Raw genomic sequence first — 24,705 nt, forward strand, 5'->3', positions numbered from 1 at the left:
CATTTAATTAATTTTTTACCTGAGATTTAATTTTGTTCCCTAGTCAATAAATAGCACTTAAATATATTTTTGATATAAAAAAATGAGTACCTACAGAAATTTTGGAAAACATACTGTATTTTTTTTAATAAATTTACATTATAAGAAATCATTGTGTTATTTATTGATTACAAATCAAAATTAAACCTCAGGTATGAAATTAATTAAATGATTAATTATTTAATCAATTTTGGAGTCATGTCCACATTAATGCGAGCAATGTCGCAAATTTGTCCGATCTCTGATTATGATTAAGGAATTTGCGGGCAAGCAATACATTATGGCTTAAAACTATTTGGGAAACAATAGAGACCCACTGTATATACACTATCTCCTTGGGTCGGATATAAATTCTACGCGGCAGCAGTCTTGAGTTGCGTGCGGTACTCGGCCAGCCGCGTCCACTTCTCGCTGACGCGCCACAACCAGGCCGCCAACTCGAACTCCTGGGCTTCCTTTGACGGCTCCGTAGGTTTCATGTCACTGAAATTGGTAACGGGAATGTATTTATACTTATTAGATCTGTATAAACGAAGTTTGCAATGACTTGGCAGCGGCGCCAAGGACGTCACCAAATTGATATGGCCGATGGCCAAGAGGGGAAGGGGCAACCATTTAGTTCCAAAGTTTATTATCTAGGGGTGGGGGCTTCTCATAACGGGCCAGAAGTGAGGGTAGATGACGAAGCGGGTTACGCTCTTTGACACCGCTAGATGGCGCGAGAGGTTCGTCTCGCTTATGTCACCACGTCCGGATTCAAAGCTGAATGCATTACGGCTTGAGCCGCCATCTTGGGGCTCTTCATGACGGGCCAGAACAGCGGATAGATGACGAAATTGACGAAGCGGGTGATGCTCTTTGACACCGCTAGGTGGCGCGAGTTTGTTGTATATCATAAGGTACTTACACAAAATATTCCCCCGCAGTTTTAACTACATCCGGATCCAGAGCCGCGTGCACCACGGCTTGAGCCGCCATCTTGGGACTCTTCATGACGGGCCAGAACAGCGGGTAGATGACGAAGCGGGTGATGCTCTTGGACACCGCTAGATGGCGTGAGTTGGTTGTTTATCATAAGGTACATACACAAAATATTCCCCCGCAGTTTTAGCTACATCCGGATCCAGAGCCGCGTGCACCACGGCTTGAGCCGCCATCTTGGGGCTCTTCATGACGGGCCAGAACAGCGGGTAGATGACGAAGCGGGTGATGCTCTTTGACACCGCTAGGTGGCGCGAGAGGTTCGTGTCGCTGAGGCCGGGGTCTACGGCTGCTACGGTTATGTTTGCGTCTGGAATTATGAAACGAATATTCAAATTGATACACACATAGTTTACAATCTGTTATAAGTGTCTACATATATATATGTGTACATACACCTTTAATTCGGAAAATTCCTTGTGCGGTTGAAATGGAGCTTGAAATTACAAGGATACTTACTAAAAGTCGGGGGAAAAGGTCTTGAAAATACAAGAATACTTACTAAAAGGGGGGAAAGGGAGGGGGGGGGTCGAAGTCGCGAGCATAAGCAAAGATACAAAAAGGGAAAATTAAAGAAAAAAAAAGAAAGAAAGATAAAAAAGAAAGGAAGAAAGATAAAAAAAGAAAGGAAGAAAGATAATGTAGGGTACGCAGGTGGAAGATGGATAAAAACTAGGTTTTTGAAGTGAAAATATGAGAGAATGCTCGCGTGTCGCGTGGTGAGCAGATAGGTAACGGTACATTCGCAATATGTTTTAGGTTAAGTATACACGCCAGCGCCCTCTGTGACTTTATTTTTAAATATTCACAATAAAGTGTGTTAGACTCAACAGATGGAGTTAGTATGCACAAATAAACCTTATTAATTAAAATTATGACTAATACAATGACATAATGAGTAGCCAGGGATTTTTTGAAACTACATATAGTTTACATTGTAAAGAAGTCTTTGGATTTCTTAATACTAGAAATAAATTTAAGATTATACCTAAACTTACATTAGACATGAAATAAGGAACTATCGCCTACATCCCCGCCCCTTAGTGCTGATAAGCACTAGCCATCAACTGGGGACAGTAATGCGACGCGTGTGGCAGGTCTGCGCAATTGACCTAAGCGTGTGCGCACATCTACCACTCGAATGCGGCCGTCACGGCCAGCGTGCGCCACGCTCACTACACCGTGTCGCCAGGAGCCGCGCTCTAAATTGGGATCGACCAGTACCACATAATCTCCTACTTTTAACGATCTAGATTCCCTAGTCCATTTTTGACGAGGTAAAAGCGTAGGTAAATATTCTTTTATCCACCTAGCCCAAAACATATCTGTAAGACGCTGAGCTACGCGCCACCTTTTGCGGAGGCAGAGGTCAGAGTCGTCGTACTTACCGATAGGAGCTCCAGTAGATGAACTGCCAATCAAAAAATGGTTAGGCGTCAACGCTTCGGGGTAACCGGGATCCGTCGACACGTGTGTGATAGGACGGCTGTTTACGAGAGCCTCCACTTCTGCCATCAACGTGGATAAGGTTTCAGGATGTGATGCGCGCTCCTTCATGACGACCTTGAGCGCCGTCTTAACTGTACGGACCATGCGCTCCCATGCGCCGCCCATTTCAGGGGCTCCGGGAGGGATGAATCTCCATTCAATCCCTCTGACGGCTCCATCTTCGCGCAGTTTTTCTACGTTCAGTTGCTGAAGACTCGTCTTCAGCTCGTTGTTGGCTCCCCGTAGATTTGTACCATTATCTGAAAATAGAACCAGCGGGGTGCCACGGCGAGCAGACATACGTATGAGCGCCATAATTGCAGAGTCCGTACTCAGTGATTCTGTGATCTCAATGTGAATGGCTCGCACAGTGAGACATGTAAAGAGCATGCCATATCTTTTCTGTCTTCCTCGACCAATGGTCGTCTCCATAGGGCCGAAAAAATCAACCCCTGTGTATGAAAAAGGCCTTCGACTGTACTGTAAGCGCGCGGCAGGTAAATCACCCATTCTCTGAGGCTGCGGTCGAGCGCGTCGGTAGCGGCAAAACAAACACTGCGCGGCGACGCTGCGTACAGTCGGACGCAGATTTACGATCCAATAAGACTGACGTAATTCGTTCACGACATGTTCATTCGCCACGTGCATGGCACGTCTGTGGTAGTATTCAACCAATAACCGAGTGGTTCTGTGTTTTCCATCCAAGATTGGTGGACGTGTAGTTGACAGTTCTACCCCTGCAGTTTGATCTATGCGGCCGCCAACACGAAGGATTCCATCGTCGTCTAAATATGGAGTCACTTTTAGTAGACGACTGTTTGACGGCAGTGGTTTACCCTGTGTTACACAGGCAATCTCGGCAGCAAAGGTATCACTTTGACACTTTTTTATTATATGTTTTTCTGCCCTCTTCATCATTGCAGAATCGAGCTGTATTGTGTCTTTATTCTTTTCATTCTTCTTTCTTCCTTGATTTAGTTTTCTTTCTTGACACTTCTGTCTACATATTTTTATAAAATATAAAACTCTTGCAGCGGTGCGTACGAGTCGGATCCAGCTGGAGAAACGTCCTTCATCGGGTACAGGTGAGTGTATTTCAAGTGTACTAACCACATTAATACTTCTTTTTTCACAGGTAGCCTCCTCGACGATCTTCGCGTTCTTCAAGTCTTTTGGCCACTGATCTTCGGGTTGACGCAGGAATGCAGGACCTTGAAACCAGGTGTCACCGTAGTTCAGCGGAGGGCTATCCGTCTTGGTAGCAATATCAGCTATGTTCAAACGAGATGGCACGTAATGCCATTCATTGACATTAGTCAGCTCATCGATCTCCCCAAGCCTATGAGCAACGTAAGGCTTGTAGCTCCTGGGGTCACTTCTTACCCACTGTAAGACAGTACTGGAATCCGTCCAAAAATATCGCTTACTTGGCACCAGATTCTTTTGCTCACTGCCAACGGTCTTTGCCAGCCGTGTCCCAAGCAGACATCCCTGAAGTTCGAGTCTCGGGACCGAAATCGGACGTAAAGGACTTACGCGGCTTTTACTAGCAGCCAAACAAACGAGTACGAAACCATCAGCACGCGTAAATCGCCAATATATTACCGTGGCGTAGGCTTTAATCGATGCATCACAAAAAATGTGCATCTGTATATCCAGTATCTTCTCGCAAGACGCAGACGTAGACGGTGAGTCATAGCACGGCGTCCAGGTGCCGGCGCGCAGGTACCAGCGCGGTATACGCAGCGACTCCAGCTGTTTCAACTCGTCGAGCCAAACCTTCCAACGAGTATGTTCTTCAGGCCGGATGTGGCACTTCCAGTCGACTCCGCTTCGATGTACGTCTTGAAATAAAATTTTAGCTTTTATAACAAACGGTGTGAGAAAACCATGTAAGTCATAAATTGACATAATAATGCTAAGCATTTTAGCCTTTGTAGGCGGAACGCTTCCATTTGAAATCTCGGACGAGATCTGCCCAGTCGACACTTTTACGCTAAAGGTGTCGTCGGCAGGATGCCACATTAAACCGAGAGCGCGCTCAGTCATATTCGTAGCTCCGTCCTTGAACTGAACAGCTGACTGAGCCAGCGCCGTGGCCGGTAACGCGTTCAAAACCGTTTTGCTGTTGCTAGACCAACCACGTATCTCGAAGCCGCCCATGCTATGTATGTACGTAATATCTTTAATTAATTGAATAGCATTTTCCTCACTATCTGTGGAATAATAACAATCGTCCATATAATGCGAGTTTATAATCACTTGAACAGCTTCGGGATACTGGTCTTCGTATTTAAGCGCATTTTTATTTTTTATATGTTGCGCGATAAAGGGCGCGCAATTTGCACCGAAAATAAGGCTTTGCATTACATATGTTTTGATCGGATCACTGGCTGACGCTTGCCATAGAAATCGAAAAACATGTTGATCTTCGGGACGAATTTTAATACGTAAAAACATGTCCTTAATATCACCAATAATGATGAACTCCTTCTCGCGTAATCTCAACATTATACCTAAAAGCGAGTTATATAAATCAGGCCCGGTCAATAGATAATCATTCAAACACATGTTATTCCTAGCGCGTGCGCTTGAATCAAAAACCAATCTTAATTTACCGGGTTTGTTTACGTTTTGTACACCAAAATGTGAAATGTACCATACGTGATTGACTGAGAGTTCGTTTTCCTGCAACTCACGCGCATACCCCTCGGATAATAACTTATTTATTTCCTGAGCATACCTATTAGCGTAAACAGGATCATATTCAAATTTACGTAACAAAGATTGCATGCGAGATAATGCATAGTTATAAGTATCGGGCATAGTAAAGTTATCCTGTTTAAATGGCAAACCTACTTCCCATCGGTTATCAATCAAACGTGCAGTTTCGTCTAAAATCTGAATAGCACGCAGATTTGCCTTGTTCTCGCGACATAAGGTCGAAACTCCTATGGAGTCTAGGCAATACGACTGCTTAATTAGGTCATTAAGTGCACTGGTATCAAGATTAGTAGTACTGTCGATCCCATCATAAGAGTGAGCGAGATGGCAAACACTGTGACTTACCTGAGACGCGGAGGAGTGAGCGCGACTGCAGTAGCCGTGGATGCACCATCCCAGCCGACAGCGGGTTCCATATGGAGCATTTCTGCCACCATGAATGATCTCGAGCGGTGCTATTAGATAATAGTTATCTTCACCTATAAGCAAGCGAGGCACAACACGTTTTTTACAAACAATATTTTTTATTCCAGCTAACTTGTTGCACGAAATTTGATTAACGGCGGATAAATTTTGCGGTGGTATATTTAATTTCGAACTTTTACGCAAACTTATATCGTAAAAGGTATTGTCCAGTCCAGATATTTTGGCGCGAACTTTAGGCGCGTCAGATTGATACACTTCAATCCCGAACGCGTCAACGAATCTTATCGCACTAGGACGCTCACTTTGTAGACCAAGTTCATCGGCTAGACTAGAGTCCAACATCGAAACGGCAGCGCAATCGTCAAGTAACGCATAAGTCTGTATTTCACCACGGGGTCCATACAATTTCACTGGGACTACTTTTAATAACACGTTCTCGTTCGAGTCGGCCGTCACATCGTTGGGCGTCGCGACGTGAGCGATCGTAGCATCGGCGGCGTCACTGGCAGCGCGGCGCGGTTGAGCAAGCGGCGGGTCCGGCGGGAGCGGCGTGCTCGGTTGCTCGTTGCTCACGGGAGTCGCGGAGTCCGATGATAATGTACTCGTAGATGTAGCTTGTTTCCAATGAAGTAAGCGGTGATGTTTTAGTCCGCATTCCTCTATGTCGCAGTCAGGTGCATCACAGGTGTCTATATCGTGGCGTGCGGTTAAACATTTGAAGCACAATCTTTGTGTTTTAACAAATTTCCATTTATCTCTGCGCATCGCACGTTTAAATACGCGACAGTCTGGTAGTGAGTGTACGCCTTTCTTACAAAATGAGCACGAAATATGATTAGTTCGTGTACTGGTACTGGTAGCAAGTACGTGGTGCGTATAACGACTTTTGTCATCGTTTTTGTCGCGTTTAAAATGGGGCTCGGTCGGTGCTGGCTTTTTCACTTCTCGCGGCTGCACAGCTCCGGTGACCAGGGTCATGTTGGCTTCTTTCTTCAGAAATTGTGCCAGCAATTCTAGTTTGGATTCTCCTGCTAGAATCTTCTCGTAAGCGTATTCAGTCCACTTTCCCAAAAGTGTGCTCGGTAATTTGCTTGTAATAGCGGACGCGAGCTCAGGATTGCGTAAATGATCACTTTGTTTTAATGCACGTATAGTTGCAACGCAGTTGTTTACTTTTGTGGCGAAGTTAACTAAATCTTGCTGATAATGCGTAGGTAACGGGTGCAACTTACGTAATTGTGCAGTTATGTTGCAAATAATAGTTTCTGCTCGTCCGTATTTAAGTTCGAGAGCATCCATGATATCCTTGGATGAGGTGTTGCCAATCAGTAGGTCGGTGACAGCTTCTTTGGCTTCGCCTCGCAGTGCTCGTCGAAGTCTGGACAGAGTCTCGTATTCTGAGTATTTGCACGACGATAATGATTCATCGTAGGCATTTTTAAAATGCAGCCATTCTAGACTGTCTCCGCTAAATATAGGTAGGTCGCGCGGAGTGGCCAAACGGCTGAGTAGACGTTCCTCGCGATGCGACGATGATTGGCCCATCATGTTCTTTAGGGCATTCGCCAACTCCATGATGCTGCTAGCGGTGTCCACATGCTGTGCTGGTGCTGCACGATCGGAAACTTGCGCGACCGGCTCGGGGGGCACAGGTGGGCGGTGCTCGGCGGCATACTGTTGCTGGGTCAACCAGTCCGACACTCGATCTTGGTTCACTTCACTTAAACTAGCGACGTCAAACTTTTCTTGATCTTCGGCCTCGGCGGCGGCAATTTCAGCTTCTAGGCGTTTGTCGATCAACTCCATCTGGATTCGAGCCTTTTCCTCTGCTGCTTGCAACTCCAGCTGTTTACGCCTTGCTATGGAGGATGCTGTAGATCTTCTACTGCTTGCAACAGAGGGTGCAGAGGTCTTGACTTCCTTTTTGGAGTTAGAAGTTCCAGGTAACACGTCGGCTGTAGGCGGCGGTACCGAGTTCGCCTTCGCTTCGGCCATTTCTTTTTGCCGGCGAGTAATTACCATCTTCGGTGGCGTTAAAAACATTAATTGGCACTGTTCACATGAGATCCGGTTCGAAGGACCAGCTTATTGTAGGGTACGCAGGTGGAAGATGGATAAAAACTAGGTTTTTGAAGTGAAAATATGAGAGAATGCTCGCGTGTCGCGTGGTGAGCAGATAGGTAACGGTACATTCGCAATATGTTTTAGGTTAAGTATACACGCCAGCGCCCTCTGTGACTTTAATTTTAAATATTCACAATAAAGTGTGTTAGACTCAACAGATGGAGTTAGTATGCACAAATAAACCTTATTAATTAAAATTATGACTAATACAATGACATAATGAGTAGCCAGGGATTTTTTGAAACTACATATAGTTTACATTGTAAAGAAGTCTTTGGATTTCTTAATACTAGAAATAAATTTAAGATTATACCTAAACTTACATTAGACATGAAATAAGGAACTATCGCCTACAGATAAAAAAGAAAGGAAGAAAGATAAGGCTAGTTTATTACCTAAAGTCTTCCTAGCCAGTTCCCTGGCGAACAGTACGTTGGCCAGCTTGCTCTGGTTGTAAGCGGCCGCTGCGTCGTATTTCTTGGCGAAGTTGAGGTCTTCTTTATTAATATGGCCCTTGTAGTGTGCGCCGCTGGATAGAATTATCACTCGACTGGGGGCTGAAGTCTGCGAAAACAACAAGGATGTAAAATAAAGTAGTACTATATACTACCTATTAAACTAGTACAAGTAATATATACTACTTTACTACCTATTAAATCAATGGTATAAAATATCTGATAGAGATAGATATCGAGTAATTGCGTCTCAAAACAGTCGGCCATACCGTGATGCTCTACGGCATCATCACTACCCTGTATTATATGTTTATCGTGTCTAGTAGGTTGGTCAATAAGAAGTGTCCCAGGTGGTTGACGCCTAGCTGCGTCTCGAAGCCGTCTGCCTGACGCCCTCATTCACTACCTTGTATATAGCCCCCGTTTACTCGCCGTAGCTGACCTCACTCACTTGTCTCCTATCGCGTACGAAGACATACCTGTGCCGCTGTCATCGCAAGTGAGAAACCTGGGGTTGATTCTTGACAGCGGCCTGACTTGGGAACCGCAGGTGTCTGACGTATGTCGTCGGGTCACTAACACTCTTAGAGCCCTATACCGGCTTAAAAATTTCCTTCCGACTGGCACCAAGGTTCTCCTTGTTCAGGCTCTTGTGTTACCTATTGTAGACTATGCTGATGTGTGTTATGCGAATATCACAGAAGTCTCTCTGAGCAAACTAGATCGCCTTCTTAACAACAGCATCAGATTTATTTTCGGACTCCGTAAATATGACCACATATCTGCATATCGCCGTCGACTTAACTGGCTTCCTATTCGTGAACGGAGGTCCTTACGTATTCTGTGCACACTATACACTCTCTTATTTGATCCAAATGCGCCAGACTATCTTAGATCCAAATTTCATTTTATTACCGCCCGAGCAGGTTGCACCCTTCGTGAGTCCCGTAGTCTCAAGCTTTCTTTTCCTTCTCATCGTACCGGTTTTATCTCTAACTCCTTCACCGTTCAGGCGATCCGGCTTTGGAATGATCTCCCACTCAACATCAGACAGGCTCAAACCAAGCTTTCGTTTAAGCGCATGTTACGCAAGCATTTTTTCGACAAACTCACTGGTTAATTGTCCATCGTAGGCATAGTATTCTTTGCACTGGGTACATAAATTAATATATATGTAAGTTTATTTAATTATAGTATGTATATGTAAGTTTATTTTCGTTAGTATGTATTATATATCGCTATATTTTATTGTCTTAAGTTACCTATTCTGCGTTTTTTTTTTGTTTAATGCCTGCACCTACTGTTTCTGTTTAGCCTGGTGGTTGACTGGTAGAGAATGCCTTTAGGCATTAAGTCCGCCATTTGTACTTTATTTGTTATATTGTGCAATAAAGTTTAAAATAAATAAAATAAAATAAATATATACCTTGAGCGTGTCCAGCAGTAGGTTGGTCAATAAGAAGTGTCCCAGGTGGTTGACGCCTAGCTGCGTCTCGAAGCCGTCTGCAGTGACGCCTTGTGGAGGTTCCATGACGGCGGCGTTGTTCACTAGGACGTGTAGATGGGGCTCCTCTTCTTTGAACCTGGAGCCATTAAAAGTATTGGGGTCTAGTGCTTTTCCTGTATTGTGAAAGTTACATGTCCATGATTCCATAGGAGTAGGTATAGAGTAGTTCAAATAGCGGCAACAGGTTCAACTATCACGGTTCATGAGATACAGCTTGGTGACAGACGGAAGGACGGACAGACAGACGGACAGAGGAGTCTTAGTAATAAGGTCCCATTTTTACCCTTTGGTACGGAACCCTAAAAAGGTGTTTAAGTTTAGTATGGGTTTGCAAGGGTAACATGACTGTTTCAAAACAGACAGGCATTATGTTATCACACATATTGCGGAGTTGTACGTTAATTATCGGGAAGTCAAGTCAAGACAAGTCAAAAATTCGTCACTAATAGTCTGTGTACAAAAAGAATAAGAGTCATAGAATGTATTGGTTTCCTGAGTGGAGGATTTGCAGTATTAGCTGCCCTGGGCCCCAGGCCCTGCGACGGTAGCACGGTCGTATGTTTGTCGCTTGTCACGTTCTAACAACTATGTAAGTGCGAAAGTGACGGGCATAGTGACAGGCGATTAAAATTGAACCATGCTGCGTCCACTATAGTACCCCTCATATATTTAGACTGCCGCCCCTAATATCTAGCCGCCCTAGGTTTCCTAATATTCCACGACCCTTCTCTTTCCGCACAGACTCTACTAACCGATATTAAACTTTCGTGAGACATATTTTAACCTGTTTAGGGCCACTTGCACCATACCACTAACCCGGGGTTAACCGGTTAAACCTGGAGTTACCATAGTGACCAATACTATTTGACGCTGGGTTAACGGTGTAACCTGTTAACCCCGGGTTAGTGAGATGGTGCAAGTGGCGCTTAGACGACAACGGTTTCACTTGAATTCGCCGCGAGCACTCGAGCCCGAGGAAGGACCCCCGAAGGGCCCGCAACATGTCGCCAATAGCGACTAAAAATTCAAGTGAGTGAAACCGTTGTCGTCTATAGTTCGTTTTTTTTAGCATTAGAAATAAGGTAAACAATCTTGATGTGTCTTTTAATTGAAAAACACATTTTAAAAATAAGTTACGGCAAATATGTAACAATTATGAATCTAATACGATCATTTATATTCTTCTGCTTTCATAAGTAATAGTTACTGATTTAAAAAAAGTGTTTTTCAATTAAGACATGTCAAGATCGCTTACCTTCTTTCAAGTCCTTTCTAATGCTAAAAAAAACGAACTATAAACAGACTCTACTAACCTTTTAACGAACTCGGCGATGGAGGCGAGCGAGGCGAGGTCGCACGGCCGACAGTACAAGTACTTGTTCCCCGTCTCTAGCACGATCTCACGTCGCGCCGACTCGCACTTCTCCATGTCGCGACACGCCATAAATACCTGGCAGAAATAAACACTCACTTTCACTATATATGTATAGTTTGTAGCTTTCTAATAGACCCCGAAGGCTAATCCTATTGTCTATTGTTAAGAAAAACCGCTCGTGCCACGTGCCACAACCACCTGCATAAAAAATCGGTACTTCGGTTACTGAGTGCCGGCGAGTCGAACGCTACAGAACCAGTCTAAAATGTGTCATCGAGATGCGTAACAAAGGCGCGTTATCGGAGAGCGCACCTACACTGGTTTTTTGAGCGTTGGACTAGCCCGCGCTCAGGTGCCAAATAGAATAATTAGGACCCTTTTTTGCAGGTAAGTAGCACGTGCGGTTTTACTGAACAATAGACAATAGGATTAGCCTTCGGGGTCTATTATAAAGCTACAAACTATAACAAAATGTTCTCTTCATTCCAGTCGTAATCCTCCTTGCTGAGAGTGGTACAGTCGGCAGCAGAAGTTGCTAAGGCGGGCGAAGTGTTCAAATTACCTTGACACGCTCTTATTCTCTTAACAATAAAGTCGCGTCAAGATCATTTTGAACACCTGGCCCGCTTAGCAACTTTTGCTACTGACTGTGTCACGGACGCTGAGCGCCACCATTTTCATGCAAGCCTGGGCCTTGGGTCCTGCATATGCCTTTACTGTGTCTATCTGTCTATCCACTGAGTAGGCGATCTTTCTCTATAGGTAGGTACTTCTATTTCCTGTCTATACAAAAAAGTTATAGCGTCACAAACCTTTCACAAAAATATTAAAATACACAGTAGTAATATGGTTGCGTGGGCTGTGCCTTCTTCCCTAATCAACTTAGGGATAACTACTATAGGGTAAAGGCGCACTTGGCTTTCAAGACTGCAGTATAACTCGAGAACCATCACAATCGGTGAGAATGGTGTGTTAATGAACATCTATTTCTGTTTATAAAAAGTTAAATCGCCTTAATTTTTTTTAATAATTAATAAAATGTTTATTCAGAGACCATACTTTTATATCCGCAACGCAGGCTTCGTCAGGTAAACACAAATTTACAATCAGCTACAGGCATCGTCACAAAAAACTACAGCGATAAAATCCGCAACAGGCTTCGTCATCCTTTCCTTCGTCGTCTTAATAACTTACTTTGGCGCCCCTCCTGGCAAAGTCCCAGACAGTAGCCTCCCCGATGCCTGTGTTGGCGCCAGTCACGATTACTGTCTTGTTCTCCGCTCGCACCTCTTTGTTGAAAGCGGGTCCGCTGTGCCGGTCTCTGAAAAACAAAAATAGGGCTGAAAGTGTTTAATGACTTCGTGGACAGTGGCGCGGAATGTTTACGTAGGTATAAGTAGTTTAGCTTTGTACAGTCGCCATCAGATATATCGGAGCGGCTAAGACGCTCACAAATATCTCAACACGCCTCTATTGTCAGGGCGTTAGAGTGCGTGTTCAGATATTGTGAACACCTTGGCCGCTCCGATATACAGGGTGGTCCAAACCTTGACGTCCAAAAATTTTTTTTAGATTTCTCACGTCGTGGGCTATTAGAATATACCCCATGTATGTTAGCCGATTTTTCGTAGTTTTCGAGTTATGATTTTTTAAACTTTTAACTTTTGTTATAAAATTCCGGGGTTCCCATACAGGGTGACTAAAAAATAACTGCATTCCCGTTGCCAGGGAGGTTTTGGGATTATGGTTCCATAGTAAAATTTGCTCAGTATAATCCCAAAACCTCCCTGGCGACGGGAATGCAGTTATTTTTTAGCCACCCTGTATGGGAACCCCGGAATTTCAAAACAAAAGTTAAAAGTTTAAAAATTCATAACTCGAAAACTACGAAAAATCGGCTAACATACATGGGGTATATTCTGACAGCCCACGACGTGAGGAATCTAAAAAACATTTTTGGATGCCAAGGTTTGGGCCACCCTGTATCTGATGGCGACTGTATAAGCAGCCGGGAACGGACGGCCGGGGAAGGGGAACAGATACCGCTGATTTGATGGAACTTAAAAGATCCCTTACGGATATATGTACTTCACTACATAGTATAACACAAAGTCGCTTCCCGCTGTCTGTCTGTCCCTATGTATGCTTAGATGTTTAAAACTACGCAACGAATTTTGATGCGGTTTTTTTTTAATAGAGTGATTCAAGAGGAAGGTTTATGTAATTTGTTAACCCGTGCGAAGCCGGGGCGGGTCGCTAGTCATTATTTTAATGTTTGAGGGTCTCACTTAAAGATGCAGATGGCGCCAGCGGTAGCAGCGACGGCGCTGAGCACCGTCACCGGGAGGTTCGGCACCCACATGGCTTCTGCAACAAAAGGAAAGGTCTAGTGCGTGGCAGCGGGTATGTTTATTGATTATGTGTAAATATAGCCTCATTGACGACCGGTCTGGCCTAGTGGGTAGTGACCCTGCCTGTGAAGCCGCGGTCCTGGGTTCGAATCCCAGTAAGGGCATTTATTTGTGTGATGAGCACAGATATTTGTTCCTGAGTCATGGTTGTTTTCTATGTATTTAAGTATTTGTATATTATATATATCGTTGTCTGAGTACCCACAACACAAGCTTTCTTGAGCTTACCGTGGGGCTTAGTCAATTTGTGTAATAATGTCCTATAATATTTAAAAAAAAAAAAAAGGCCCAAGGTCCTACCTATAGTACTTATTCAGTTCGATTTTTAAACCATATTCAATTGGAACAGAGTTGCATTTAATTTGTTTCGTTAAATTTTTAAGCCATCTCATCAGTCATCAGAGATCTTGGCCTCTGGCAAATTAAAATCAAATCTATTCCCTACACTATAGGTTCAAAATTCAGTGTCAAGTTTTGGATTTATCATTTGTATGACTGGGCCTTTAGGCTAAGTAGGTAGGTACGTTTTTTACTCACCTTTATAGAATACGCGCGAGGCACTGAAAAACCTTGCTTATAGATAATAGGTAAATATAAGAGTTGTGTGTCAAGGTGTTTGTTATCTTTTCACCAGACTAACTCAAAAAGACTTTCTTTGTTCATTGAAGCTTTAACTTGGATCCATTTGTAAGTTTCTGTGTAGTATTTTCCTCTCAGAAAAATGTTGTAGGCAACTTTGTCTTTCGTGCCTTGCAACAATTCAAAGTAGGTAGGCAATGAAACCCTCCTACAGTGGGCCTATCTAAAAAAAAAACGAATTTTCGTTATCTGCCTCTCTATCACTCGAATGGAGAAGAGTAATAGAGAAAGTGATAACATTTAGATTTAATTTTTTCGCGGTGGGCCCTTAGATTTAACTTTTTGACATTGGTGGAATTTGTCTCTATATGTACGACCAACAACTTTGCATGACAAAAAACTTATCATCATCTTCCTCGCGTTGTCCCGGCATTTTGCCACGGCTCATGGGAGCCTGGGGTCGGCTTGGCAACTAATCCCAGTAATTGGCGTGGGCACTAGTTTTTACGAAAGCGACTGCCATCTGACCTTCCAACCCAGAGGGTAAACTAGACCCGTATTGGGATTAGTCCGGTTTCCTCACGATGTTTTCATTCACCGAAAAGCGACTGGTAAATATCAAATGATATGACAAAAAACTTATATTCTGCCTAAAAGGTTCCCACAGATCATTGTGTCCTCAAGTTAAATAAAAAGAACGATATTTGTTTACTTGTATAATTATAATTTTGTTTTTTGATACGGTGTAAGGCTAACATTGTGGTGTCCTGCACTAATAGTCAGTGCCAAGCTAACGTTACTTATGTTACATCTCACTGGTACATTCAAAATTAGTACAAATTAGCTTACATTTAAGTATAGGTAATAAAGTAAAGTTTCACCAGTAATGTGTAGGTACTTCAACCAAAACGAGACAAAAGTTGCCGTTTGACAATCCTGCAGTTACCACAAAACACATGCGCCATCTAGGCATCTCCTTTAGCTGTCAAACTTGGGACATGGCTCTTCTTAGACTTTACGACTGTTCTACATAGGTACAAGTCTTTTCAATTAAGTAGTTTGCTTGGTAATGTGCCATGACCTGAGTTTTCATTTTGAAGAGTTATATTGTATTACCTTCATCAAAAAGAATAACTATTTTAAACAATATAGCAACGATAAAAGCTTTAACTTTTTATTGACAACTTAAAGAGATTTAGAGAGTAGTAATTGCGGACCTAATTCCATTTTTACATGTTCCTGGTGAAACTTTAATTAACAAAGCAGATTATTTTATAGCAGTAGACATACTCGTAGGAACCATCAAGTTAATTGCCTATAGGGGTTTCCTCGACTATTATAAATATTCAGGTTATACAAAATACTCAGTCTGATTAAAGGAAGATTTGGAGTGTGGTAATGACATAATGAAACAAGCAAGCTATGTAACAGCGAATTTGCTAGATGATCTTTGCATTTTAGGGATTCTTTCACATTTGAAAATTGTTAGAATAAAAGTGTAAACAATTGTAGAAACAAATTTAGACAGCTGAAGTAGATGGTTCCGCATGAGGACTATAATATATGTTGCCAGGCTATAACATTTGACAAACCTGTAGCACGTAACGAATGCGCCGTATAGCGCCATCTACTTCAGCTGTCAAACCTGTTTCCACAATGTTTTGCACTAATTAACGCCTCTTACAAATATTTCCTTTGTATATTTTGCTGAGATACATTAGGAATACAATTATAGATGGCGCCTGTATGCTAGAAAAATTATCTTTGTATAATTATTAATTAAGCATTAAATTTATACTATTCTGTCAGGTGCATAATTATGTTTAACATTTGTTTGTGATTACATTTAGCATTTTTTAATTTTAAGTGTCAGCGTGATGCTGTTTAAGCTACTTGTGCTAAATATCTTTATGCCCCAGAAACAGCTTTTTATTTACATTTTGGGAACACTCACTTGTTTTTTCTTAAGACATGTTGTTTTTGACAAGATTTAATGTTTATTGGTTAAACAAGAAAGTAACAGGTTCGCACTAGATAGTGGTGTGTGTTAGTTGTTTTGAACCGTACGTAGTAATTTTATACATTACAAAAGAGTGCCAAAATCGAGTTAAAAGCTATGTTATGGTAAAGTGAGATTAATGATTACAATAAAATTGACAGTTTGCTTAACATGTCTAAATATAGAATGCACACGTACATATAAGTTTAAGTATATATCCATGTATTGTTTGGGTTTATTGTCTAATAAATTGTATGTGTAGGTAAAGCACATTTTGTGTTGTTTGATAAGTCGAATACTTTAATTTTAGGCTCTTATTCTTTAGCAATACTGCCGGCCAATATTTAGGAAAAGAACTAGACCAAACTCTTATGTATTTGGTTATACAAGGCAAAAAAATGGAATGGGCAATAAATGTATGGGTGTTGATTATGTGTTTTAGTGTGTGGTTAAAAATGATAACTCCTTGTATGTGTGCATTCCGTTTTATTAAAAGATTCACTTACATATACATTATAAATACTATAGTTATAGAGATCTGTAAGTAGTCAAACAATACCAAAGAAGTTAAAACAACGGGAATATAAATGAGTATAAGTAATTATAAAATTATTGTAAATTTTACGTATAAGGTATGAATTAAAATGTAAAGCTTTTCAGAATTCTATATTAAGTATGATCAATAATAAATCCAAATTTTCGTCATAAATTATGTAAACACGACTCTATTGTCAAAGACGTAAGACTGTGTTTTGATTGTTAAATTTTGGGCTTTATCTGACAAGTCGTAGACTGTATTACAAATAAATAAGGTCCACCGATGGTCACATGCGTTCTTACGCCTCGACAAAAGAAGCATCTATTGCCGAGGCATTTTGCTCAGATATTTATGAGCACCTTGGCCTTTCCGATATATCTGGTGACAATACTGATTGCATTTGGTTATCAGACTATGCGATTATAACTAAATTGGTTTAGCTTTACATTCTCAACAAATAAATGCCTACACATAACACCCACTGTTAGAAGGTAAGTAGGTACCAGGTAGGTACATAAAAAGCCCTAATTTTATTCAGGGTGCCAAAGTAAATAGTTTACAAATAACATCCATATCACATTGTGCTCCTCTAGTGTATCGTGCACCTCTTACTTACTCTGTATTAACAATTTATGTACTGACAACAGAATAGAACCTTAAGAGGCCCACTGATTAACAGTCCGCCGGACGATATCGATCTGTCAGTTAAAACAAAAATTTGACAGTTCCGAACAACTGACAGGCCGACATCGTCCGGCGGACTGGTAATCAGTGGGCCCCTTTAGAATATAATGGAATCAATCACTTCAAAAAGATTAATGGGTCGGAGGCAGCTATTTGCTAGGGAGAGAAAGTAATATAATTATATGTATTACCCTTTCACTCTAGCAAACACTCACTTAACATAAATCCAAGACCCAAGGTTCTATTTGGCTGAGCGTACATTTATATACTTTAACAAATATAACAAAATGCAAAGAATAAATATGATTACATTTTACATACGTATGTTTCAGATCAATAAGGCAAGAGTGTAATTGTTATGGCAAGAATAAGCGCATGTGCCAATTTCAAAAGCAATACTAAAATTATACATTCATAGGTCTTGTAAGGTCAATGTGGCTAACTCCGTCATAGGGACTGTTTCGTCCACGGGCGTATATTTCTATGATTTTCAACCATAGGAAAAAAACCATATGCTTTTGATTGCTGAAACTAAAAACAATCGCTGCTTTGTCGATGAAATTATCCATTTTGTTCGTTGTTCCAGAAAAACGCTAGACAGAATAGTCCCTATGACGAAATTAGCCACATTGGACTTATGTCTGTTGAAATAGATATTATTTTACATATAAAATGCTGAGATTGTCCATCTCTTTTCATGAGATACAAGTCGCTGTAGAACTCACAATAATACATTTAAAAAACTCAATTCTCATTCAAATCCTCTAGACAATGAAGTTTAAAACTGATATTTATATTATTTACATAAAATTCGTATTTATATAATTGCTCCCTTAGTTTAATATCTACACATTTGTGATTACTGATTAGTTGTTTACAACCTAAGTTTGCTAGAAAATCTAATATTTGTTTAATAAGAGGTCCTGCCATATAATTTAGTTTATATTTTTACCTAGATCCTGAAGGCAGTGCAGAAGGCCTAGACTAGTAAACAAATGCAGTCCTACAAGTCTCTAAGTGAGCCCTTACATTCACAACGCAGGTGCCTGATTTAATCGAAAATGAACTTTGTGATCTTGTCGTAGAGTTCATTATACATTAGAAAATTTTATACTTATGGCTAAGTTTTCGAAAGTGCATTTTTGACTGATACATTCTAGGCACCTTATAATGATGACTATAAAGTTCATTTTTCAACTTGGAGGATACAACTAAACGGAGTAGCCATTAACAGGCTTTCCCCTCTGTCGAAAATAGGCGGCCAACGGTCATACACAATGTATGGACTGACGTTTATCTGACATGGCTATTTTTACGTTACGCATACATTTGACGTTCCCCTCCCCCGCAAAAATCGGCAGACTGTTTTGTACAGAAAATTACAGACATGGCGTCTCCGTTTGATTATATCCTCCAAGTTTTTCAACGACCGAGGCCCCTGCAGAAACAGGTTAGCTACCTTAAGAGTCTGTGCATTACAAAAGTTTCGTGATCGTACGATGATAAAATATAACTAGTAAAGCGTACATTATTATTGTATCATAGAGTTGAGCGGTCCTCGCGTACCAAATGATGAAGTATTGACTAGTCTACAGACTTTGCAATGCATTTTGTGCCTTACGGCCTGTACATACGGCGAGTTTTTGAATGAGTGTAATTTTAGGCTGTTACTGATGGTCCGAACCTAGAATCAAGAAGTAGGACTAGGGTGTAAAGTTAATAATATAATTTAGGTATTATATTTATCAAGCTAATCATTCATTTTTATCTGTAATGAATTCAGTCAATGAATATGGGTGAAATTTGCATGGCAACAATGTTTAGCTTAAAGTTTGAACAATAGAGAATGTCTTTACATGACGTCCAGCTTTTGTAAGTATATTTTTATCATGCAATTAAATTCAAAGATATCCACACAAAATATTGGGAACATTGAGTAGAAATCTCATCAGTTTTTTTTTAGAAAATTAGCACGTTTTTCATTTACGTTTTAGGACCACCAGTGCCTTTGTAGTTTTTTTTAAAGACAAGCGCCGCGTCTGAGACGCTGCATGTTAATCTCAATTAAGCGTAAGTTTGATATGACTTTAACTTGACTAGTACTGGTTTAATCACAGATTAAAGATTAACTTGGTTTTACAGTGTTTAGAGTGCTCGTGCTTTTAGATTTGGTGTTTTCGTGAGGCGGCATCGGACGTGCTATCCCGACTTTGACGACGCCACGCGGAGCGCCTTTTAAGGCTTGCACTGCTTGGTCTAAAGTCGCATTTTTAATGCTAGCTCCATTAACAGACATGACTCTGTCTCCCGGAGATATCTCTCCGTTTTTCTCAGCTACGCCACCAGGAACTAAACTCCTGACGACAATTACTGTTCCTTGTGGATCTATTGGGTCCTGGTAGTCTAATATAGAGAAGCCTAGACCCTGGTCTCCTTTCACAAGCTCAACAATGTCCTCTTTGCTTTGCCACATGGCTAGCCCGGATACACACTCTAAAGAGCGTGATTTCTTGGAGAGACCAGAGTGGTTAGTGAGAGTTGCAGTGCTTGATGTGTTGATGGAGGTGTCTGACTGAGCTTTGATGAGAGTAGTAAGGTTGTTAAGACTGCCAGATATTATTTTTCTAGCTTCAAATGCTTCTCGGTCGGATGCTAAGTTGATAACAGACCGAGGACCACTTTCAGGGCGTGCTACAACCAGCCTAACACGGTCTGGTAATTGCTTGAGGATATTTACAACTTCTGTATGTGTCAGCCCGTGTAGTCTGTATTCGTTGGCTTCTAAAAGCTCGTCTCCAGCCGTTAAGGTCCCTTGCTGTCCAACCGGGCCCTCTGGAAGCACAGATCTGATATAGTGATGCGGCCGGACCTCCTGGCCACCTTCTACATCTACAGTACCTTCTAGACTGATCCCCAAGGCACCAAGCTTGTTCACTTCAGCAACCAAAATGGACTTTTCTTGGCCAATTTCTTCTGACCACCGTTTCTTAATTTCTTCCTTGTCTACAGCTAGTATCTCATCCAGTCTCTTATCAAGTTCCTCTTGAGATGGTTCAATCACTTCAGTATCAACAATTTCTAATACACTGGAATCTATAGTAGTGTTGGAGTCCCGCTCCGGTTCTATTTGAGTAGTACTGTCATCTTGGGAAGGCACGGGGAACCAGGAGAGTGTGGTCGTGGAAGGTGACGGTGACGAAGGACGCTCCTCATTAAATATTGCTAGCTGCAGGTGCTCAAACTTTGGACCTCTTAAATATCGCTCTAACACTAAGTGCACCGAAATACCTGTGTTTCTCAAAATGTCCACAGCCTGAGGGTTGCTTTTATCTGCTAAAGATTTTCCATCTACTTCTATTATTCTATCATTTAATTTAATTTGTCCACTTTGCTCAGCACTGCTTCCTTCTATGATGCTCTTCACAAAGATACCGGATAGTTCTTCCTTCTCACAAACGTAACCAGCTACTGTGATCCCTAAACCATAGACGTTTTTGTTTAAATCTACATGAACTATTTCTACCTCAGGCGAGTTAGGCAATTCCACAGGAACAGTAATAGTAATTGTTGGAGACACCGATACAACAGGTTGTTCCTGGATTTCTTGTGGGATTTCGCCGAGTATGCTCACAACCGCCGCTACGTTTTCATCTCCGTTCTGCCCGTTGACATATTCGCCGTAGCACTGGGAGAGGTCGTAGATGGCCGCGTAGCCGCTCTCGACGAGGTGGCGGTCGAGTTGGTCGGGATCGGAGAGGATCTTGGTAGGCACGAGCGCCGTCCCGGGCAGCGGCGCGCGGAGGGCGACCGCGGGGTCTGCCGGGCGGGCTACCAGCAACCGGACGGTGGCGCCGGCCTGACGAAGCACGGACGCGACTTGCTCCGACGTAAACCCTCGTAGGTTCACCGAACCCACTTGCAGCACGTGGTCCCCGCTCTGAAGCCTCCCGTCCTTATCGGCCGCTCCGCCAGGCACGACGAACTTGATCACTACCCCTGTACTCCTCCCGCCGACTAAGTTGAACCCCAGCCCGTTGCCGTCGTTCGTGAGCTCGACCACCTCAACTAGCGCCCACTCAGTACTCAGCACCATCTCCGCTCTCACCATCGGCACTCCCGAAGACCCGACGTTACGTGATGCGCCGCCCGAGCGCCGCGCCGAGGTTATGCGTCCCCGACGACCACATGGCACCCGTGCTTATCACACAAAATATACGCGCAACCACCGAAATGTTAACGTAAAACGTGATTAAACTATTTCTTTGTAAATTATAGTATAAAAATGACATTTACATACTTGCTGAAACGGAGACAGCGAAAATGTGGCCAGCTCGAAGCAGGTGTGTCCAGTGAATAATTAAAACTGTGAAACAAAATGTCAAAACAAACTGACTAAATTATGAAATGTTATGTAAATACTCCAAAATCACGCCACTGCCTAACCAAATATCTGCAATTTTAACTTAAGAATCTAAAGAATGCCAAAACCATAAGATTTGTCTCAATTGTCCGGTATGATTATCTTGCAGCAACAATAACACTGTCTCGAATACTTTTTAGTTGCAACTAAATGTTGTCACCGGCCAAGACATAGATGGCATTGTAGTTGTTGCTCCAAAAGGAGTTTTAATTTGGCTCAATAGATGGCGCGGTAATCAAAGGCTTTTGACAATGTGGCTATTCAACACTAGATGTCGCTAGTCGATAGCTCCCTTCAAGTTTGCACTGGGTACTACATCTATTGGGCGCTTTATATTTTAATATCTGGGAGACCGAGCTTTGCTCGGAAAACAAATAAAAACTCAAAAATACGCGTTTTCCTAGAGATAAGACCTAGTTAGATCGATTTTTCGGCCCCGAAATGCCCCGTATACCAAATTTCATCGAAATCGTTAGAGCAGTTTCCGAGATCCCCGAAATATATATACATATAAATAAATAAATATACAAGAATTGCTCGTTTAAAGGTATAAGATATATTTTATGACCAAGGGTTTACCATGTTCTTTCGAGTTTCCGATATTTTGGCACAGTTGCTTTACATTTTTGGCCTTGCCCTTGTGGTCAAATGCTCTTATTAACCGTTTTTGTTTTATTTGACAATGCACTGCTGTAGGGAATGAGAGGAAATTAAATCAGAGGGATCATTTAACATTTAACTAACTTTGATTGCAGGATTTGGTAAGTAGGCACCTACTACATAGGAATGTTACAGTGAATACAAGGTACTAATGGTACTTTCATAAGTACCTACTGGCACCGTGCGAAGTGCATGGTCCCGGGTAAGTACATAAAATAAATAGACATCAATTTTAAGTTTTAGAATATCTGTAAGTTATAAGGCAGCCCGGAAAAAATAAAACAACCATTAAAAATACTTAAATATTTAATCATATTTATTAAATAAAATAAACAACATTGTATACATGATTCGTCAATATGTATAGGGACTAATGTACAATTATATATACCTAAGTTTCTTTGGTAGTTTTATGGATTTTAATTTTATATCTGAGTAAAAGATATGTACATACGGTTAAAAGCGCAATAAAAGCCATAATTCTCGTCTTATATGTAAGTATAGGTACATGCAGTCAAAGTAAAAAAAATGTTTAGGTAAGTACCTACCTCGTATCTGAGGCGCTAAGAAGTTATTATGGTTAACTAATGGAATAATTGAAGGCTGTAACAATACCAGTGATCGTTAATTTTCGAGCATTTTTGGTGCAGCATAGTAAAAATAAAGGATTTTCTTCATTTTTTTCTAGGGAGAGGATTGGTTAAGGTTAATATTACTGTTATTAACCTTAATTATCTATTCCACTTAGAGTAGAGCATACAGATGCTTTTAACCAATAATAATGCTGCACCAAAATTGCTGGAAAATTAACGATCACTGAACAATACACAAGGAAAAAACGGAACCCTAATAGGATCACTTTGTTGTCCGTACGTCCGTTTGTCTGTCAAGACCCTTTAGGTATCTCGGGAACGCATGGAGGTAGGTAGGGTCATTGCACTAGTTTTCGTCCACTAGACGAAATTTAAATATAAACCTACATTGCTGCACAGATCTGGACTTATTGCAATCCTTAATGTCTAAACAATATAATATATCTATCTATAGGTATAAAAATGATACTTTGCAAGTAGCAAAGTAAGAATAAAAAAAATGATTCGCTAATCCGTCTGACGTGGACGAAAACTAGAGCATGGACGGAAACTAGCGCAATGACCCTAACGAGTTAAAATTAAAACCATATACTCAGGTCTACAGCCGCTTGAAGTTGTGAAAAAAAAAACAAACTTCTAAGTTAACGTAAAAAAAGGCCGTTTATGCCGCAAAAAAATGTTTATTTTGACACAATCTCAAGGGAATTAAAATTTATAGGGTATCTATATCTACATCCCGTTGACCTAGAACTATATATGCAATTTGGCAAGTAACATCGTCTTACACACTACCTACAAGTACCTACAGGGAAAAATTCGAAAACTACAAGTTTGTAAGAAATAAAAATTTCGATAATAAAATCAAATCGAACTAATTAAATGGATTTTAGATTTACGCTTCAGAGGGGGCCGATTTTTGAATTTCGTCCGCTCGACTGGAGATATTATTGAATGAAATACACAAAATCGAGCGGTCGAAATTCAAAAATCGGCCCCCAGAGGTGCCTACAAAGTTTAATGACTAATTTTGAAATTACTTTAGGTGCTGTAATCCAGTAATATATTAAACCTTGTTTTTGCGTTCCTCTAAATTTCTCCATGAGTATATTAGTTAAGTACAGTCAGCAGCAGAAGTTACTAAGCGGGCGAGGTGTTCATAATTGCCTTGACACGCTCTTATTCTCTTAACAATAAAATCGCGTCGCGTCAGGATCATTTTGAACACCTTGCCCGCTTAGCAACTTCTGCTGCTGACTGTACTTATCAAATACCTTATATAGTAACGGCACCAGTCATGGGACATTTAAGAGGAAATTTGGAGTATTTGTGATATTTCCCTGATACATGTAAAAGTTCTACCGCTTAGCTTGTTAAAAGATGAATATCCTATCCTTCTTTCATGTTTCAGGCGTGTTGTATCAAAGATACTGCAGTTAGTTTCCACATAATTAATAAATTAAAAGTATGTTTTTTTTCTCCAGTCATGGACACCAAAGCTCCAGTAATGGAACCCCGGTAATGGACGTGGATCCAGTAATGGGCCCCCTATAATGGGCATACCCTATCAGTATAAGATATTGGAATAGGGAATAAGTTTTTGGTAAAAAACTAGTTATTAGTCATTTTTGTCACCCGATTGCATTGTCATCCGATTTGCATACGTATCCAAAATTTCAACTCAATCGGAAATCCGAAAGTGGCT

The 24,705-nt window shown here is 41.3% G+C and overlaps 2 protein-coding genes across 3 annotated transcripts; both read right to left on the reverse strand.

Annotated features, from left to right (window-relative positions):
• Window positions 1-363: 363 nt before the first annotated feature.
• LOC134655821 (retinol dehydrogenase 13-like) lies at window positions 364-21,803 on the reverse strand. 2 transcript variants are annotated; one of them, XM_063511304.1, is made up of 8 exons: window positions 21,628-21,803; window positions 13,408-13,483; window positions 12,314-12,440; window positions 11,058-11,194; window positions 9,664-9,820; window positions 8,178-8,346; window positions 1,126-1,330; window positions 364-522 (listed from the first exon to the last, which is right to left on the reverse strand). In XM_063511304.1, the coding sequence occupies exons 2-8, from the start codon at window positions 13,479-13,481 to the stop codon at window positions 393-395; spliced, it is 999 nt and encodes a 332-aa protein (XP_063367374.1). In that variant the 5' UTR covers window positions 13,482-13,483; window positions 21,628-21,803; the 3' UTR covers window positions 364-392. The 2 variants fall into 2 exon arrangements, with proteins under 2 accessions (XP_063367374.1, XP_063367373.1); XM_063511303.1 differs by having other exon boundaries at window positions 13,408-13,486.
• LOC134655808 (patj homolog) lies at window positions 19,340-21,621 on the reverse strand. Its single transcript, XM_063511285.1, has one exon. The coding sequence runs from the start codon at window positions 21,436-21,438 to the stop codon at window positions 19,456-19,458; it is 1,983 nt and encodes a 660-aa protein (XP_063367355.1). The 5' UTR covers window positions 21,439-21,621; the 3' UTR covers window positions 19,340-19,455.
• Window positions 21,804-24,705: the final 2,902 nt, after the last annotated feature.

The sequence above is a fragment of the Cydia amplana genome, chromosome 17 (genome assembly GCF_948474715.1).
Source record: "Cydia amplana chromosome 17, ilCydAmpl1.1, whole genome shotgun sequence".
NCBI classification, from domain to species: domain Eukaryota; kingdom Metazoa; phylum Arthropoda; class Insecta; order Lepidoptera; family Tortricidae; genus Cydia; species Cydia amplana.

Excerpts from the sequence above, each read along its gene's own strand:
- LOC134655821 (XM_063511304.1), bottom strand. The coding sequence starts at position 13,481 with ATGTGGGTGCCGAACCTCCCGGTGACGGTGCTCAGCGCCGTCGCTGCT. Across the intron at positions 12,441-13,407 it reads GGCGCCATCTGCATCTTTAA|AGACCGGCACAGCGGACCCG; the intron begins GTGAGACCCTCA and ends TTTGTTTTTCAG. Across the intron at positions 9,821-11,057 it reads ATCGCCGAGTTCGTTAAAAG|GTTCAAAGAAGAGGAGCCCC; the intron begins GTTAGTAGAGTC and ends TAATGGCTCCAG.
- LOC134655808 (XM_063511285.1), bottom strand. The coding sequence starts at position 21,438 with ATGGTGAGAGCGGAGATGGTGCTGAGTACTGAGTGGGCGCTAGTTGAG.